The sequence below is a fragment of the Culex quinquefasciatus genome, chromosome 3, assembly GCF_015732765.1.
Source record: "Culex quinquefasciatus strain JHB chromosome 3, VPISU_Cqui_1.0_pri_paternal, whole genome shotgun sequence".
NCBI classification, from domain to species: domain Eukaryota; kingdom Metazoa; phylum Arthropoda; class Insecta; order Diptera; family Culicidae; genus Culex; species Culex quinquefasciatus.
In genome coordinates, this window is record NC_051863.1 from 131,767,821 (window position 1) to 131,788,696 (window position 20,876).

The 20,876-nt window shown below is 35.7% G+C and overlaps 2 protein-coding genes across 4 annotated transcripts in view; both read left to right on the top strand.

Moving 5' to 3' along the window:
• The window catches only part of LOC6049586 (cAMP-dependent protein kinase type I regulatory subunit), a 115,856-nt gene that overhangs the window by 88,004 nt on the left and 6,976 nt on the right, over nt 1-20,876 (top strand). For all 3 annotated transcript variants that reach the window (XM_038259954.1, XM_038259955.1, XM_038259956.1), the window contains exon 2: nt 17,618-17,977. In XM_038259954.1, the coding sequence (XP_038115882.1) occupies nt 17,618-17,977 (360 nt within the window). The remainder of the gene's footprint in view (nt 1-17,617; nt 17,978-20,876) is intronic.
• LOC119768788 lies at nt 3,942-4,556 on the top strand. The gene is made up of 2 exons (XM_038259957.1): nt 3,942-4,007; nt 4,068-4,556. The coding sequence occupies exons 1-2, from the start codon at nt 3,951-3,953 to the stop codon at nt 4,410-4,412; spliced, it is 402 nt and encodes a 133-aa protein (XP_038115885.1). The 5' UTR covers nt 3,942-3,950; the 3' UTR covers nt 4,413-4,556.

Here is a 20,876-nt window from a genome sequence, read left to right on the forward strand (position 1 = left end):
ACCACGCTGGCAAACGATCGCCCCCAGCCAGGAGGGAACGCTGAGTTGTCCGCGGGAACCGTACGCTGCCCAGCAGCCGGCACGGTTACGCTCGTACTTCGCTGAGGAGGGTGGGACGCTGCTGCTTTCTTCTTCCTCTTTTCCTGCTCCTCGAGGTAGGTTTTCCGTGCGCTGCATCCACGGTAGTTGCTGGTATGGTTACCTCCACAGTTGGCGCACTTGATGCGCGCCTTGGTTTGCTCTGCCTTGTCCCCCAAGTCCGCCTTGCGCGGCAGTGCGCACGCCTCCGAGAGGTGTGTTTCACCGCACTTCACGCAGCGGGGCGGGAGGTTGCAGTTCCGCGAGCCGTGGCCAAATTTCTGGCAACGGTGGCATTGCGCTGCGTCCGTCGGGTTTTTTGAGTAAAACCGCCAGTTTACCCAAAAACCGTCCAACGCCTTAGTTTTCCGCAGGTCTTGTATTTTGACGGTGCCGCGGTCGAAGTACAACAGGTACAGTGTGTGTGTACCTGTGACCGTTGTCTTCCGCGAGAGGACTTTTATGTCACGCGGCGTTATTCCAGCACCCGAGAGGTCCTTCTTGAGGTCGGAGATCGGGCGGTCTTGGTACCCCTGCAAGACGACCTTAACGGCTGTCTTCTGCACGGGGTCGAAAGTGTAGAACTTGAAGTTTTTACTCTTCAATTTCTCCACAACCAGGTCGAAGTTCTTGCTGTCAAATGTGTAGACTTGCACTGACGACTTACCGACTTTCAGACAATATCCGAGGCCTTCCAGCAACTCGTCAATATCGTCCGCCAACGTGTCCAAAACATAGACTGGAGGTGGTCTACGTTCCTTAGGAGAATTGTTCGTTTTTGACGTCGACACTTTCTTCCGTGCACGTCCATCGTATTCGTCGTCGTCGGTAGTGCTGCTACCGTCGGTGTTGTTGTTGTTTTCTTCGTCGTCACTCAGCATCTGGAACTCGTTCCTGATGGGAATGTTGGCGGATGTTGACGTGTTGGTCGTGGCACCGGAAGTACCGGAACGGGTTCGCACTGGTGATCTTGGAACATATCCGGGATGCAATAACTTTTTGTCGATGCCGTCTGCGCTCACGCTCCCCTGCGCGATGGCGGTCGACACGGCGTTGGTTTGTTTACCTTTTTGCACACGGCCGGTAGACGAACTTCGCGGGTTTTTCGAGGCCGCACTCGAACTGCCACGGCCACGGCCGGCCTTTGGCATGCTGCAGGAGCAAACTCGCGGGTAATCGCGGTAGATTACGGCGGAAAATTTCGAAAAAACGATAGAGCACTGAGCACTTGACTGCTGCTTGCTCTCGTGCGTACACGGAGGTGTTGTCAAATTATTTTATGGGAAATCTGTATTTTCTTAAAAATAAATCTGTATTTTATCTGTATCATGTCAAATTCAAAACCATAGAAGATTTTTTTAGACTTTTCACAACAGATTTAAGCTTTTCAATCATATTAAAGCATAATTAAATTACTATATTATTGAACTTTTAAATTAAATCATTTTTAAAAAATCTGTATATACAGATTTTTGTGATTTTTGGGATCAAAAAATCTGTATAATACAGATTTATCTGTATATCTGGCATGGCTGATCAAGAATTGTTGTCGAAAAAAGAAAGGATAATTTCTTGGCATGGATAAAATTACTTTGTCTATTTTTTATATTTTCTGAGAATTTCCTTAAAATCTAATCTTTGAAATTACTTTGAATCAATTCCTAATATTTTTCGAGAAAGAAACTTTTCTTGGGAATGTGACACAATCGAAAATAAGTTTTACTATATTAATTTAAATACAGTTTTGCATGAAAAGTCAAATTTGAATCGAACAGTACTTTACTGAAGTGTAGATAAATTGCATCGTTTTAGAGATATGGCCACTAAAAGTTTGATTTTAACTAAATATTTGTAATTTTTTGATTTTCTTAAATAGTGTCCTTGAGTCTAAGAAACATTGAAGATTAGACCTCTGAGATAATCTAAACACAAAAAAAAAAAAATAAAAATTGCCTCCCATTTTGTAATGCCAATATTTCAGCAATTAATGGGAAATAGTCTGATCCTTTCGGAAAAAAAAATAGTTAGCCATTTACGGACCCATACAAATTTGGGCAATAGGGTATCAAAAATCATGGTTTTTGATACTGGTAATAAAAATGGCCATTTTGACAGGATTGGCCACACCCGGAGTGGCCAGTGCCCTGAGGGAAGGTTCTTCCGGGAGGACATTTACGGAACCTTACAAATTGGGGCAATATGGGTATCAAAATTCATGGTTTTTGATACTGGTAATGAAAATGGCCATTTTGGCAGGATTGGCCAGTGCCCTGGGAAAGGTTCTCCAGGGAGGACATTTATTAAACCATACAAATTGGGGCAATATGGGTATCAAAATTCATGATTTTTGATACTGATAATAAAAACGGCCATTTTGACAGGATTGGCCACACCCGGAGTTTTCCGAACCATACTTGATTTGGCAATATTTCGTTTTTTGGCAATTTATTTCCACAGAGGTGCCAATTATTGAAATTATTGAATTAGAATTAATTATTTATGATTAAATAAATTGGCAAAGAATTAAAAAATATAAATAAAAATGGATTTACTTTTTAGAGTTTTGTAAAAGTTCTTTGTCATATTGGTCATGTAGAACAAAACCACCTGCACCTTTTTTTTATTCGATTGTGAGTAGCGAGACATCGCGGTTACTCTGCAACGTGTTTTCCGAACCTTTCATTTGATATTTTATTTTTCATAAGTCCTTAAGATTGGAAGGCACGCCGCCGGTTTAGTTCGTTTAAGTTATTGTTTTAATTTCATTAGAATCGGTTACGTAGTGTCCTGTTTTCTTTTTGTTGATAATCGTGGATCGTAATAATGTATTCCAACTGGCAGTTCTAGTATTAACTCATCAAACTATCGATTTTATGAAGAGTAAAGCGTTTTTTATTTACTATTTTTGAAATTTGCACGCGTTATCTAAATTGTACAATTATTAAAAACATGCTGATAAGTCCAGCCCATAGCACTACTGCTTGGCACGCGTTCGATTAAAAAACTTTCTAACTAATCAATAATTTATCTTTCCGCAGCCGGCTGCCTAAGATTTAAATTTTTCAACCGATAAACAAAATGCTTATGGTCACATCACTGCCACTCGTGAATCCTGACCTCATACCCATCTACTAACCCCCTCAAAACTCATGTGATACTTTGTCGGAGAAGCAGTCGATTGGGCGGTCTCTATCACTCAAGTATCGGACTAACATTCCCATCCACTTCCCCGTGACTCTACCACTGGTCGTGGCCGGCGCCGGTATTGATCAGCATGATAGGGGCCTTTGAGAAGTTGCGAAGCGAGGAAAGATAGCACCCACTCATCTTCCACGGCTCGTGGATGTAACTTCTGGAGGTTCTGGTCAATAACGGAGTAGCAACTGCGGGTGGGCACCTATGCTTATGCTTATGCTTTTTCCTTTCGGAAAAAAAATAGTTAGCACCTTTTCAATATCTAGGTCCACACTATCCTCAAGCAGTGTGACGGCAACAAATGACTGCGAAACACGCGAATAGTTCTTAAAATTTGATCCCGAAAAGGGCACGGCACACGAACAACGTGGTGGTATAAATGACGTCAAAATTAAGGGCACGAAGCCCCAAGCTAACTAGCAGACCGGTTTGCCTCCGAAGTAAATCTCGCACTGTTCAGAGCCATGATCGCCGTTTTGAAGGAGACGTTTTCGAAATAGTTTCTACGAAATTGATGATTTTTTAGACAGTGACATATAGGAAACACTAAATTTTGCTATTCATAGTTGAACAACAGATGATTGATTGTACCATTTTGTTTCCATCAGAACTTCTCTACTATAAAAGCATCTAGCAAAACACTACTTTCAGTCACTACAGAAGTTTTTTTCGGCATAATGTTAAGCTTAAAAATTACTATCGGTTTTTTCCTGATGGCATCTTTAGGTTGCCAGGTAAGTAAAAAATGTTTAAAAAAAAAACATTTCAGCAAACAACATTCTCAAACGTTTCAGGCAAAGTTTACCAACAGCCAGAAACGCATTTTACATTCCCATTTTGCCGATTGCGCTGCGGACCTAGGTATCGGAAATTTCACCGGATTGGAAGTGCTCGCATTTTCCGGCCGCCAGACGACTCCGGAGCTGAATTTCTGCACTTTGCACCGGATGGATTTGATCAGCTGTGACGGGACGGTACACGAGGAAAACTTTTTCGCGTTCATCGCCGATGGCCACAACAACATGGAGCAACTTCCGGCCGTGTTGAAGGGCTGCGTGGACGTCGTCAACGGCACTCCGGTGGAGCGGGCCTACCAGCTGTACCGGTGCATGTTTGCGCAGCACAAGTTTGAAGTGTGAAAAATGTCTCTGAAGTTGCCTACATGACATTCCAGTGAAAAGATGTGTTTTTTTTTATTTTAAATAAGGTAATGGAGAATTTTTTTATACGGCTAAAGATTTGTGCGTTTATGAAGCTTTTTTGTATAACTTTTTCATTTTGTAGGTTTTTTTTCTTGAACTTTTTCCTACTTGTGATTAGCCTTTAGAATAACCAATTGTGTCGGAAAACAAATTTATCAACACATAGCTGAAAGGACCTCCAAATCTCTATTAGTTTTAATTGCAAAACAAATTGTGAATTGATTATTTACTTAATAAAAACTGAATTTAATTGTACAACTTTTTCGATCATACATAGCTCGATTTGAATCTTACAAGTATAACAAATTGCTTTAAACTAGGGGTGACCAAAGTATGGCCCGCGAGATGATTTTTAATGACCCGCGGACCCACTTTGAATGATCATGTTTGAACCTACTGTACAGTAATTTTAAAATTCTTAAAATTAAGGTTAACGCCCAAAGAAAAATAAATATATCAATGTCTGCAACAGTGGATTTGCTGCAGAAAATGTTACATTTTATAACAGTTTTTGCTGCAAGCCAAAACGCCAAATCCCGTTTTAAATCATAAACTGCGGAGAAACAATTATTGGAAGGCATTTGAGGGTTGATATTTCATTTTTAATGAAATCCTTGGACAATTTACTATGAAATGCAAAGTCTTTTGGTAAAATACTTGGAAAGTTACGAGTAAAAAGATAATAAGTTTTTTAGAAAATCGTAAAAAGAGGGCAGTGTCAAAGAAAGAAGGATGCTCAAATCGATGAACGTTCCCTTCAAGTTTGGTCTAAATCCCAGTTGACCATGAATGACCCAGATATGTTTTTGAAAAACCTATCTTGTTGAATTTTACACGTTTGCATGTGATTGAAAACAGTAAATTTCGTCAAAATATTTATCAAACATTTTTTCAAACGTTCAAATTTGCCTAAAGCAGAAAACGGCAAAAACAGCAAAAATATAAATATTCCATATTACGATGCCTCTGTGCTCTCTTGTACTAAACATTACACAGAAAAAAATGATGGTATTATTCATTAGGAAATGGTGTCAGATTTTGTGGCGAAAAAAAAAATGTGTAATATTACATCAGGAATTGATGAATATTCATCAGTTTTTGATGAATATTCATCAGGTTCACATTTTTACACATTTTTTATGTAATATTACTCAAAAAATAAGGAATATTCAACCTTCCAAAATTCATTTTTTTTGCTGTGTAGAGAACACAGAGGCAGCTGACCAATATTAGTTGACGTATTATTGAAATTGGAGGAATAATAGTTGAAAAATCGCTTTGCAATGATTTTTAATTTTAGCTGCAAATTTATTTAAATCGAACCACTAATTTTTTTTTTCAAATATATATCACCTCTTTTAAAATAATTTTTCACAAGCGAAATTAAAAAAATATGTGATTAAAAGAGCAAAATCCCGGGAATTTCCGGGATCCCAGGATATTTTTAAAATGATCATAAAAAACATTTTTGAACAAATTTGTAGAGTTTTTAAAGTATGAAATCATTAAAATTAGTTGATCTCTATTAATTGGTAATATTTTTTTCAGCCGTTTTCAGATAGGTTCAAAGCCTTAATACCTAAATTTGATATTTTTTAGTGGGTAATTCTCTACTAACTCGGACGGAGGGGCAATACGACCCCTTCATTTTTTGAACATTTGAAAAAAGTAATATTTTTCAATAACTTGCAGCCTGAAAAGGTGATGAGATGGAAATTTGGTGTCAAAGGGACTTTTATGTAAAATAAAACGCCCGATTTGATGGCGTACCGTAAACCGGGGTGACTTTGATGGGATTTCAATTTGTTTTTGGAATATTTTGCAACAGGTAAGGTTTTAATCATATTTAAGATGTTCAAACTTTATTTGTACGTTCAATGTACCATCATTAAAGTAGCTGATATAGTTTTTAAGGAAAAAAACAATGTTTATATTTAGTTAACTAAGTTTATAAGCTTTCTAATAAAATACATATAAATTTTAGGTAAATTATTTTAAAAAAATCGGAAATTTGCCTGAAATTTGTTAAAACTAGTTTTGTTTATAAAATTATCGATTTATATTGTATTTTATACTGAATTCGAAGCACGAATCACAAGTTTTCACATTTTACATGAAATTTGTTCAACTGAAATTGCCTATAAATTTGGAGACTTTTGTTAATTGTGTTTCAATAACACATATTATTTATTATTTTAAAACTTATTTACCCTTCTCCTAGTGGAAAATTGTCCAAAGAATCCGAAAATGAATTCCGTTTTCCGATTCAAAATCATGTTCACTTTGAAAATCATGACACTTTGGGAAGTTTAAAATAATGACTTTCATCAACGTTTTCTTAACTATAGTAAACTAACTTTTTAAATCTTTCAAAATTTTATGAAAAGTTCTTCTTGAGGTACTTTGAACACTTCTCTGCCACGGTGAGTATGATTCTAAACCATTCCGTTCGTAATTAATTTGTATCTTCAACCTATCAAAGTAAACCCGGCTATCAAAGTCACCCCGTTTTACGGTACTTAAAATTCCTAAAAAAAACACAAAAAAATGTTTTTTAAACATTTTTCGCTACTCAACTGTAACAAATTTTGGAGCATGCCATTTTAAGGCAAATTTAATGTAATTTTCGAATCTACAATAACCCAGAAGGGTATTTTTTCATTTAGAACTAAATTTTTCATTTTTAAAATTTCGATTTATTCTAGCTTTACAAGGTTATTTTCTAGAGTGTAACAATGTGCAGCAAAGCTGTACAGACACGAACGACGAAACAAAAAGAAACTCAAAATATAACTTTTCCAAATCTTTTTATTTTTTCATAAAATCATAATAACGCGTGATGGTTATAAGCCGCCCATTATGTTTATTTATCAAAATATTTGTAATTGTCTGCCCTACAACTCTGTAGAACATTGTTACACTCTAAAAAATAACCCTGCAAAATTAGAAAAAAAAACACTAAACTTCAGAATGAATTTTTTTGTTCTAAATGAAACATGACCCTTCTGGCTTAATGTAGATTCGAAAAGTACATTAAATTTCCTTTAAAATGGTTCCAAAATTTTTACAGTTGAGTAACGAAAAATGGAAAAGTTTTTAATAGTAGTTTAAGCAACAAGTTGCAAAAAGATGATTTTTTCAGCACGAGTCGTACATTTAAATAAATACGAAGAGTGCTGAAAAAATCAAGTTTTGCAACAAGTTCCATACAACATTTTTTGCAATTCCGAAAAACACCCATTGAGTGAAATTTTAAGTCAAATTTTCATGTATTTTGTCAATAAATCGTTTAAATCAAAAAATGTTGAAAAGTGTTACTTTTAGAAACAAGTGCTGAAAAGTTCATCTTTTTTTTGTGTGTTTTTTTTTTCAATGCAAAATACGTGTTCTCGGAATTTTGAGTAGGCCATCAAACCGGGCCTCCAATTTTATATAAAAGTCCCTTTGACACCAAATTTCCATCTCACCTTCTTTCAGACTGCAAATTATTGAAAAAAATGTATTTTTTCGCATGTTCAAAAATTGAAGGGGTCGTACCGCCCCACCGTCACGAGATATCAAAAAACGGATCTCGGATACAAAAGTTACCTCGGGGCAAAAGCTACCCCTTAAGAAAAGTTTCACGGGGCAACTTTTCCCGATTTCCTGTGAGTTGGTAGAGAATTAATTTCCCGGTAAATAAGTGAATCAAACATTTTTTTTCGTGTCTTCAAAAATGTTACCGTAAACTGGGGTCAATCGGGACACATGGGGCGAATTGGGATAGCAGTTTTAACCATGTTGGAGCACAATATTTTGATTTTTCTGGTTGGTTTTGGTTAGAACAGACTCAGGCCAACAAAATGTGCACATCCATTTCCAAATTTAAAAGCTTTAAGTGCTCTAGAAACAGCTGTCCCTATTCAGACTGTAGTTCCGATTCACCCTAGATTACGGTAGCGCTTTAAAACCCTATCGATTACTAAGTATTCAACTGTTCCACTATTTTCACCATCAAATATGATTTGTTAAACCAAAATATGTATTTTATTAAATTTCGGAATTCGGGTTTGCAAAAATCCCGGGAACTATGTCTTGGGAAATCCCGGGAGGAACGCACTAATCGCAATAGATTGAAAACACTTGACTTTTATTTCAGCAGTGTAATTTGTAATTTGACACTGAGCTTATTATTCATACTTAAATTGTGTTTTTAAAGATTGATTACACCTAATTAATTTTCTTCCATCTCAACTTATCCTGTATATAAGAAAACGCTCAACCGTACGTTTTTGAGTTCGCGTTTTCCAATCGCTACCGTTGAATTTTTTTTCAGCAAAATGTTTATTTTAAAAGTGACCGTCGGATTATTCCTGATTGCCACGTTGGGTTGCCACGTACGGGTTCTACTTTTCTAAAACGGTAAATTATGCCTGCTAATATTTCTAAACATTTCAGGCGAAATTCACAAAGCGCCAGGAGAAGATTATCCTAACCTATTTCGAGGCGTGCGCTTCGGACTTGGGCATTAAAGAATACCTGAAATACAAAGCCAGCGGAATTTCCGGCCAACAAACGGTGTCCGACGAGGACTTTCTGAAGCTGTTGAACTGTGTGTTTCACCGGGTCGAATTTTTCGACTGCGACGGAAAGTTTTCGATGGACAACTTTGTCGAGTTTATCACCGATGGCCACAACAACCTGGAGCAACTTCCGGACGTGGTGAAGGCCTGCGTCGGAGCTCTGAAGGGCACCCCGGAAGAGCAGTCGTTTCAGTTTTACCGCTGCATGTTTTCGCAGGACCAGTTTAAGATTTAATTTTTTTTAATGCCAACGAAATTCATAAACAATATTTCCCCGAGGCAATGTTGCCCAATCTCCGCTTTAAATTAGGCAGCGAATGACTTTTATAGTTAAAGCGGCTTCAAACAAATAAATATCTAGCAACACCTCTATAAACTGCGTCACTTTTCAACTATCCCCAAAATCTTAACTTATTGGTTTATCTCATTTCTGGGTAATAGGTGGTGTTAGCCCTCGCGCAGAATGAAAGAGTTATTTGCGGTCAAACTCTGAGGTCGTTGGACATTCTCTGGTCCCGTCTTGACATAGTAGCAAGCTGCGATGGAATAATCATCATCAAAAGAAAATCTTTGGACGTTCATCAAGAGAAAAAAATCCGAAGGGAGCATGGCTCTCCTCTCTCGCGCACGAAAGATCGGTAAAAGGAATCTTAAAAAATCATAATCTTGATTATTCGGCGGAACATCTTTTTCACTACTACACTTGCAAGTGTAACGTCACACGTCAAAAAATGAACTGTCACTTTTTGTAGATGGACAATGTGTGTAAACAAAGTGAAATAAATATTTTAAAGTGATGCTGACAAGGAAATTCACAAAAAAATCATCAGCAGATTGATTTTCTTGGAGAATTTTGGGAGCAACTTTCTTTTGCGTGATTTTCCTCCTCTCTCTTTCGCGGGTGAAAAAAGTTCGCAAGCGAAAATGATTTTTTTTTGCGATTATTCCCTCCCTGGTAGTAAGCATCAGAAAGTTCCACGATCTTGACTTCCAATCCCCTAAGGCAAATCAGGGATTGGCAGGTATTCAATATTAGAAGATGACATGGTTTTCAGTATGGATCAATTCACTATTATAGAGTGTAAACCTTCAGATGGTCGACGGGTTAACGTCATAGACCACAAATCCTAAGGTGGGAGTTCAAATCCCTCTTGACTCAATTGAAACCATATAATTACAAGGTTTTTAAATAAAAACTAAACTAAATTTTCTTCTCTCAATATTTTATTTGTTAATTTAGTTTTCGCCTTCACCACCAAAAAAAAAACATACATCTTAACTCCCATTTTCACATCTCAAACTTGTGCTGCCCAAACATGCACCGGTACAGCTGGAAGGATCGCTGCTCCGGAGTGCCCTTCAGACCGTCCACGCAGCTCTTGAGCGCGGCCGGCAGCTGGTCCATGTTGTTGTGGCCATCGGCGATGAACGCGGCAAAGTTGTCCCCCTGAACCGTTCCGTCACAGCCGACAAAATCGGCGCTCATAAACAGACAGTGCAATATCTTGACGAAGTTCTCGGAGGGGGCCGTTTGGCGTCCGGCGACCGCGAGCAGCTCGAGTTTGTCGAAGTCTTTGATACCCAGGTCCGAAGCGCACCCGTCGATGTAGTTGTGGAGGATCTTGAGCTGGCGATTTGTGAATTTTGCCTGGAAAGTGTGTTTTGAAATGTTGTTATTAGATATGAGTAAGCTTTTTGAAATGTTGAGTCCGTACGTGGCAACACAAAGCTGCAAGTAGCACAAATACGACGGTCGTTTTAAAGTGAAACATTTTGCTGGAAAAAGATCAACTGTAGCGATTGTAAAACTATAACTAGACTACGAAACAGTTAGGTGCTTTCTTTTATGCAAGACGCAACTGCATCTGAAAATTGTAAGAAAATGAATTTGGTGCCATCAGTCATTCAGAACACTATCAATCATAGCTAACAAACAAATTAAATCTCTGAAAAAGGTGATTTCAGTCTATTGCAATTAGATGTTACGCCGACTGGGTTTTGAGGTTAGCGTTTGGACAGTTCACTATTTACATTTTTCCCACGTGTGTCTGTGAAATGTATGTGCTTGTGTGATTTTGTAAAATCTTATTTTAAAATGAGATTCAAAAGTAAACTTTTGGGAAATTGGACGAACTTTCCGGTACAAATATTTTCCAGACTGAATAATCAAGTCTCACATATATAAATGGCCGAAAACCTGCATACAAATTTGTTCAACATCTTAGGCTATCTCCACACAAAAAATCGTAGCCATATCTTCAAATTTGACTTTTACACTTTAAAATCAAAAAATCTTATAGAGGTTGCGTGTATTTTTCTTCCAGTAATTTTTTTCAGCATGCCCGTCAAATTTCCTACAAGTTTTTCTTTGACAACTTTTAGATACGATTTTCAAAAAGTGTCCTCGTGGTTTATGGCAGGGCTGCGGAGTCGGGTCATATTTCAAGCGACTCCGACTCCGACTCCGACTCCGGCTTTCTGAGTTAAGCCGACTCCGACTCCGACTCCGGCTCCGGCTTTCCACAAATTGATGACTCCGGCTCCGACTCCGACTCCGGCCTTCCAACTCTAGCCGACTCCGACTCCGACTCCGACTCCAGCTTTCTACAAATTGTTGACTCCGGCTCCGACTCCGACTCCGACACCTTATCTTTATTTAAAATATTTTAAAAATTTGAATTAATCACATCACCCACATTTTAGTTCACACTTGCGCGAATACTGTAAACCGGGGTGACATTTATGTTCGAGCTGTTTCGCAAAATTATTAATACGAATTATTTATACAAACAGAATGGTATGGAACCATACTATGCTTGGTAGATAAGTGTTCGTTGTTCTATGTTACATGTTTTCAGCGTTATATAAACAAAAATCATAAATATCTTCAGATTTAAACGCATTTTGAGCCCAACATTTTTTTTAAATAATTTAAATTTTGTTGTTTGAAAAATTTGAACTTTTTATTTAATTACCTTAAATTTACTTGAATTTTTTTTAAATTTATATGCTAGCTAACTAATTTTTAATCGTACTTTTTTTTAATGAAATATTTCAAGAAAGTTAGCCTTTATGATCGAATTGACATATAAAATCAATTTGCATAACTTTAGGCTAAAATTTTGAAGAAACACAGTAACTATCAAAGATACCCTGGTTTTGAAATAGACAAATTCACTATGTCACTATTTTTTAAAGCTCTTTTTAATTTATTTCAGAGGACGTACATGGCAAACATTTTTGCTCCGACTTTTTTACTGAAATTGTCATAATTCTGAATAGAAAACAGTTAGAGTCCCACTTTTTGTATTAAGTCATGTAAAAAAGTTTTGCAAAGTTAACAAGACCTAAACTGATCGGATTGTTTCAATAGTTTCTTCAAAAAGTAAAAAAAAAACTTGTTGAAAATCTTGTTAACTTTGCATAACATTTCTACAAAACCTAATGCAAAAAGTGGGACTCTAACTGTTATCTTTTCAGAGTTATGACAATTTCCATAACAAAGTCGAAGCAAAAAATGTTCGCGTGTAGTGGATCCTTAAGGATCAACACTTCAAGAGAAATTGTAAACATTGAGGTAATCGATATATCTAATAAATTAAATGATTATTTCAAAATTGATTGCAACTTATTTTCGAAATTTTATTGTTTGTTTCAAATGTTTTCAGCAGGACACTTTGATTTAGTTTTATTCACATACAAAATGAGCATGTTGCGTTCCAAGATGTAAAAACCCATATGTAAAAACAGCAAGCTGAGAAAAACGCATTACTGATTTCTAGAAAAAAAGTACTGGATGTTATAAGCTCTTTTGAAAGAGCACACGGTTTTGAACCAAACTGCATCAATAACTCAAAAACGATGAAAATGCATATGGGACATATATGCGATCAGGGGCAGTATAATAGCTGATAATTTATTAGTAGAGTTATAATGTCAATTTTACAAATGTTTTTCAAATATATTTTTTTTGTTAGTACCGATACTAAACCTTTATTTTCCTATAAAAAAAAGGATCTACTTAAAATCTTAGCAATTCTATGGCAATATATTGACATTTAGTTGAATTAATAGTTTGTAAAATTAAGTTTAGATAAGTTTTATATAGAATTTCGAGAGTTATATAAACTTTTATACTAAGTAATTAATAAACTTTATATTCAATCCAAATTATTTTTTTAATCAGTCAAGGATTCCTATTTGGAGTTGAGAGACTGGATTTATGGTGATTTGTCAACAAATAACTTTATGTTAATTTTCGAATGGTGTACACACTTTGTTAGCACCATTTTTTTTTATTTTTGTAATAGTATTTTTTATAGAACTTTTTATAGAAATCATCTTTTCATGAGCTTTTTGTAGCAAAATGTTCGGCATGAGTTTCTGAATAAAACGTAGTACTAGGTTTTTGTCAAACTTTCATCACAAAGTGCGCATAGGACCCAAGGGGTGTAAATACTTTTTTTTTTAAATACAGTAAATACAAGTAAAAAGAGACAGTAAAGAATTATTTCAATATGCTTTATTTTTTTGACTACACAGCCACAATTGTTTACTATTGTATGAGTTATGAAACTATAGTTTAGTGTATACAAACATTGACAAGAGAGGATTAACAGATTATCATGCTGTGATCTTAGTGAAATTACACAATAAGAGCTTTCCAATCACAATAAAAATGCTTCGAAAACAACATGACATCGGATAATTATCTTGATCTAAAAAATAAATTGATTAAAAAAAATTTCAACGCAGTGCACGCGATTCAATATATAAATTTAAAAAAAAATTAATTAGCCTGAATTATAACAAATATTGAACAATAAATAAGTTCATAAATTATATCAAATATATTGATAACTCCGACTCCAGCTCCGACTCCGGGTCTATCAGAAATTTACGATTCCGGCTTCGACTCCGACTCCAGCTCATAAAATTTAGCCAGCTCCGACTCCGACTCCGACTCCAGTTATTCGAGTTTTGACGACTCCGACTCCGACTCCGACTCCAGGTTCCCAAAAAGACCCGACTCCACCGACTCCGGCTCCGACTCCGACTCCGACTCCACAGCCCTGGTAAGAATATCCAATTACATCAAAATGAACTATAGTACAAATCATAGTTGAAAGGTTCCCAAAACTCTATTAGGTTATAAGAATTACGAAATTGTGAATTGAATATTTACTAATAAAAACTAATTGAATTGAATTGAATAACAATTGAAACTTAACTTAAAAACTTATTTTAAACTGTTCTTAGTGTAAAATTGTTCAAATAATTCGATGAAGCAGGCCTATGTTTTCCTAATAATAGTTAACTTATTTTCAAAACTTTTCGAAACTTGTTGGACACTAATTCTTGAGGTACTATTCCATTTATATTAAATTCCCATTTTTTTATTTAAACAAAACTTAAACCAATCAATATTACCTCGTTTTATGGAACACGGAAATAAAACCCGATTTTTTTTTAATTTTGATTGCCGTTTTCAAGTTATAGCCATTTAAAGGAGACATTATTCGAGAAACGTTGCAATTTAAACATGCTGCATAAATAAAAGCTGAGATAATTTTCTACATGCTTTTCTCAGTGATAAAAATAAGCCCTTATTTATTACGAAATTTTCATCTTTTTTTCTAAACAAATAATTATTGCATTTTATAATCCAACCCAACATTTGAGGATGTCTAAAATAAGTGTTATTTGCCCTTTCAAAAAGTTAATCTTTCTTCTAAAACAAAAACAAAGTCAAACATGAAATTGTAGAAAATTTCCTCAGCGTACCGAAAACATTTATTGCAAAGAAGCTTTTTCTTCACGAAGAATGTTTAATTTGTTAAAACTGAATACTTTTCTAAATAATCACTTGCGTTCGGGATATTTTTGCTTCCCAAAAAAATATTTTTTTTCAATAAAATATTTTTACTTGCCAGATTTTGAACCATCTTTTATTCTAGCGCATACTATGCCTTTTTTGGTCTTCTTAAATATATGTTAAAAAATCCTAAAATTCAAAATACATATATTTATTGGGAATTCGAATTATAGTACCGTCATCAGGGGTGAAATTGTGTCTGAGGGGTGTGATTGGGTCAAACAAATTTCTGCATTTTGAATGACCCAATCTCACCCCCTAGACCCAATGTCACCCCTGATGACGGTAATAAAAATTCATATCAAAACCAAATCAATCCAGATCGATAAGTAAATTCCTTCTCAAAATATAGATAGTTCGATAATCACAATTTCATTTTGTGTTTTGCCACTTTTTCAAACTAAATTTGGGTAATGTAACATCCCAGAAGAGGCACTATTACACCTTCCAAATTTACACATGTTTTTACTGTGTAGTTCACCTGGACTGTCGAATGTAACCAGGAGTGACTTGGTGGTTTGGGAATTAAGGAAGCTTCTTCATATTGCTTGAAAAAAAAAACAGCGAATTTAATCAGGTGCTGTCATATTGTTTCGCTTTTTCCAACTCATTCTGCGTGCTGCGGCAATATAATTTTCCTCTGAGCATGAAAAATGCAACACCGACTTGGTCTTGGTCGTCGCGGGCTAAAAATATTCCAACTGCGGTTGCCTTCCGTACAAGTGCACTATGGGGTTTCAGGCGGCCATAAATCGAAAAACCGACATACTCTAATTATTTTTTGGTATTTTTTTTTCGAAAATAAACATTCTAACTAAGAAAAATCCGGAGTTTGAAAGTTGTAGGTTCAAAATTCACTGAATTGCAGACCTTCAAAGGCGAAAATGGTAAGAAAAAACATGTTTTTTGACTAAAAAATGATTATTTTTCATAGTTGTACTGTGTAGCTATTTATGTATTTTTCCTGCATCATTATATATATTCAGAAAGGTAATTGATTCAACTTTTCAATAACATTTTACAAAACACACTTTTACAGGCTAAAAAAAATAATAAAAATCAAAAAATATGAATTTTTATTCAAAATTTAGTTTTTTTCAACTTTGTTAATGGAGTACTTTTTTTGTGTGCATTTGTGCGATCTGAAAATTTTTCAGCTTAAAATTTGAACCATGTCCTAACTTGTCTCCAAATTTCAAAGTGCACTTTTGTGCACTTTTTTGAGTTATGCCATTTTGAACATTTTGATTCATGCAAGAAAATTAAAGATTTCGCGTATACGTTTGGTTAAAATCACATTATTTACCTGCGGAGGCAGAAATGACGTACCTGCTATGTATGTTTTGAAATTGATTTGATATTCATGACTTTGTTGGTACTTAGGTAGAAATTCATATTCTAAGTATTTTACAGAAACGATTCGTCGAATATTCATATCAGTTCGTTGTTGTGTTCTTTTGAAAGTATGGATAATAATACCGTAGTGTCCCTGTACGATATAACGAAGCACTATTCTGAAAACGTGAGAACTGCTTTCGAGTATATTTGTAAGAATTACAACATTGCAGAACCATCATATGATCAACTCAGGGAAAAACCACAGAGGAAAAACTACGCATGTTGTTCTGTAGCTTCAAAACGAGGTATACAAAAGCCCATAGAAGAAGTTCATATTTTAAGTAATCTAACGACAATCGGTTACATAGTGATTTTGATTTAGAAGAATTTATCGTGGAAAACGTGAATTTTGCAAGTGGATCAACAAAAAACGTGGACGAGAATCCATACAATGTTCCATAAAATAAACCGTCTAAAATTCTAAAACACCGCAAAAATCAAATTTTAATTGGTGGGGGAGGGGGGGGGGGTCTTCAAAAAGAGGTGGATTTTAACTCAAGAAAAAGGGGAGGGAGTCTGAACGTAAATCAGAAACTTTAACATAGCATAAACCGCCATTCCATGCATCAAATAGACAGAGCAAGAATATTAAAATTCACCACTTTAATGCATGTGGCCTCAAATATATGAAAAAATCGAAAATTAAACTTTTTTTTTTGAAAAATATGAAAATTCATTTGTTTTCATTATACTAAGTACAAACAACACAAAAAAGTCACAAAAAAGCAAAAAAATATTTTTGGCCGCTCGCTTATATGGAAATACCCCATAGTGAAGTGGTGTGCAGCAAGTGGGGGAAACCGCACTTTTGTTCCGTTCATAATTCAATTTAATTCTAGTTTATATGCCTCCACGACGGCGCTGCTGTCAGTCAAAGGAGAAAGTGGAATATTGAAAACAAGGAGACAGCTGAAATGAGAGGGTACACTCTGTTTGTGAAAAAAACTTTACATCAAAGATTTTCTTAAGAATTTTGGTAAATGTTTTCAGTAAAGTTGACTTTTCTCTGATTATGTAATTTAATTTTCAATTATCTACTGAGTGTACTGTTAATTGAGGTGAATTATGTTTAACTAATTTGAGTTGTCAATATTGGGCCACAGTCGCATTAATTGGCAACTTTTCCGGCTGACCGACATGCAATCGAACCGGTTGGCGTGCCAAGTTATTCCCGCGGACACGACACGACAAAACTGTCGTGACGATCGTGCTTGGACAACCAGATAATTGAGTTGTCGAAATCTTGATCCCAGTCCAACTCATACCTAAATCTTCCTCTTTTCCTCTCTCTTTCTCAATTCTTCCAGGAGCAGGCCAAGCTGGACGCCAGCAAGCAGGCACCGACCCCGGACGATCTGGACGACCTGAGTCCGATGCCGCAGACGGCGGTGCCACCGGTGCGGCGAAGGGGCGGCATCTCGGCGGAACCGGTCAGCGAGGAGGACGCCACCAGCTACGTGAAGAAGGTCGTCCCGAAGGACTACAAAACGATGGCCGCCCTGTCGAAGGCGATCGCCAAGAACGTGCTATTTTCCCACCTGGACGAGAACGAACGGTCGGACATCTTCGACGCCATGTTCCCGTGTAACTTTCTGCCGAACGAGCCGATCATCCAGCAGGGCGACGAGGGCGACAACTTTTACGTGATCGACATCGGCGAGGTTGAGGTGAGCGATTGGGGTTTTTGATAGTTTTGTCCATATTAATTTTAATTTTAACACCAACTTAAACCAATATTGCCTTTCAAACTGGCGTACAGTCACCCCGCATATTCGGAATACCCACAAACTCGTAACAGGGTAATTCTCTACCAACTCACACGAAATCGGGAAAAGTTGCCCCGACCCCTCTTCGATTTGCACTTCTGGAGAGAATCAAAATTTACACCTGGTCAATGTTTTTCTTCGTGAATTTTGCAGTCTCAAATCATTCGAAAAATTTAAGATAAGATTTTCAAATGAAAGTAAAAGTGAATCATTATGTTAAATTATCGATTGTCTTTGATTTTTTTTAAATTTTTGCCGGTCTGGATACTGTTTTAAACATGAAGGATGACTGTAAATCTATTTTGAAAGTTTATGAACTTAAAGGTCAATGTAATTGTTACAATACATAGAGGCATTTTTTAATTCACTGTAGATTGGGGTGTAAGTTTTTTAATGCTCTTTAAAATAAAGAAAATATTTTTGAGATGGCTGCAACACTGTCTCAAAATATAAGAACTTTATTGACATTGAATAACTTCCTTTTTTCAAATGTTCAAATGAAATCAAATTTTTAAGATCTGGGTTCCCAGTTATGACACCTGGGATGTACTTTTGAAAATTGGCTGAGGTTGGAATTTCGGTTAATATTCTTATAGAACTAACATTTCGTCGCCGTCATGCTAACTCGTCGTACGTGCATTTTGGGCCAAATTGAGTTAAGAACGCCATTTTGTGCAGCTCACAATGCCTCATCTTTTGACCTTCACAGATCCCCAAAATTCGATTTCAATCCTGAGATATTCAATGAAAACCAAAAAAGCTCCGAAATTTTTTGTCACTTTTCATATGAAAGTAGTTTCAATCTTGTCGTGCTATCTTGTCACTCCCTGAAAATTGATGTAAGTGCGACAAAGGGCAAAGGGATTTCAGGTCAGAACGCGTTTGACGCACGTACAAGTTAGACTACCGTAAACATTTTTAATTATAACTCGGGACTCCAACAACCAACTTCAACCAAACTTCGGGACAATGCACAGAATGGTCAGCCAAACAAAACGTGTTTGTTATTGCTTACATTGCGTTCTTTCGTTTTTGTTTATTCAAGGTCAAACATTAAAACGCGTTTTTCTCGGAACGTCGAAATGGCGGGTGCGACAAGATAGCACGACGACGTCTATTTGTTAGATTTTTGCCTGACCCTTGAATGAAGATTTTACAACAATTACTCAACCGAAATCTAACATAGTTGGATGACGTTTTAAAGATTTGGTGTCTTCAGAAAAGTTTTAGAGGAGAAGATTTCATAAAAGTATGGAGCAATTCTCTGAGATTTTGAATAACGATAATTTTTTGCATTTTTGTTTATATGGAAAGAACATTTTGTATACTTTTTCTAAGACCAAATAAGTCATTTTGCAGCATTAATTTATCTTTACAAGTTTCCATACAATTTTGGCAACCGTTCATACAAAAAGGCTTTTAAAAATTCAAAAATCTTAATGTTGAGAACAGATTATCTGATCAATTCCGGCAATTTTTACGTGTTGCTTAGAATTTTTCAGAAAAAAAGTTACACTTTGAAATAAATTTATAATTTTTTTTATTGGAATTTTCTCAAAATTCTTATTTTTGGAATTGTTTTAGGTGACAAAAAGTGGCATCTTTTAGGCTCTGGCACAAGGGGGTCAAAATTAATTCTGCAATGTTGCCTTTTTTAAATCATGATTTTTGAAAAACGTTGAACAAAGTGGAATAGCATCCCATTTGTAGCAACCGTTTTCGAGTTATATCCAGGAAAATTTGTTTTTTTTTGTTGATAGACGTGACTTTTTTTTACCTGTAAATGTCATATCCAAGCTTGACACAGGAAAAAAAATTCATTTTTTTTTAAATAAAGCAATTCTTTGAGATTTCAGTCATTCGATTGACTTTTTTGGTGCCTCCGGTATGCCCAAAGAAGCCATTTTGCATCATTAGTTTGTCCATATAATTTTCCATACAAATTTGGCAGCTGTCCATACAAAAATGATATATGAAAGTTAAAACATCTATATCATTTGAAGGAATTTTTTGATCGATTTGGTGTCTTCGGCAAAGTTGTAGGTATGGATATGGACTACACTGAAAAAAAATGATACACGGTAAAAAAATTTGGTGATTTTAATTTCACCTTTTGTTGCTAAAACTAGATTTGCAAAAAACACTATTTTTATTTTTTTTTTATTCTCTGATGTGTTTCAGGGGACATCAAAATGCCAACTTTTCAGAAATTTCCAGAACGGGCAAAAAATCTCTGACCGAGTTATGAATTTTTGAATCAATACTGATTTTTTTCAAAAAAATCGAAATATTGGTCGCAAAAATTTTTCAACTTAATTTTTGAAATTTGCAATCAAAAAGTAATTTAGTGAAATTTTGATAAAGTGCCGTTGTCTTCAAGTTATAGCCATTTTTAGGTTACTTTTATGAAAATAGTCGCAGTTATTAATATTTTTAAATTAGTGCCCATGTTTGCCCACTTTTGAAAAAAATATTTTTGAATTGCTGAAAAAATTCTCTATATTTTGCTTTCTTGTACTTTGTTGATACGACCCTTAGTTGCTGAGATATTGCCATGCAATGCTTTAAAAACAGGAAAATTGATGTTTTCTAAGTCTCACCCGAACAACCCATTATTTTCTAATGTCGATATCTCGGCAACCAATGGTCAAATTTTGAATGTTAAAATATGGAACATTCGTGAAATTTTCCGATCTTTTCGAAAACAATATTTTCATTTTATTAAATCAAGACTAACATTTTAAAAGGGCGTAATATTGAATGTTTGGCCCATTTGAAATGTAAAACATGGGCACTTATT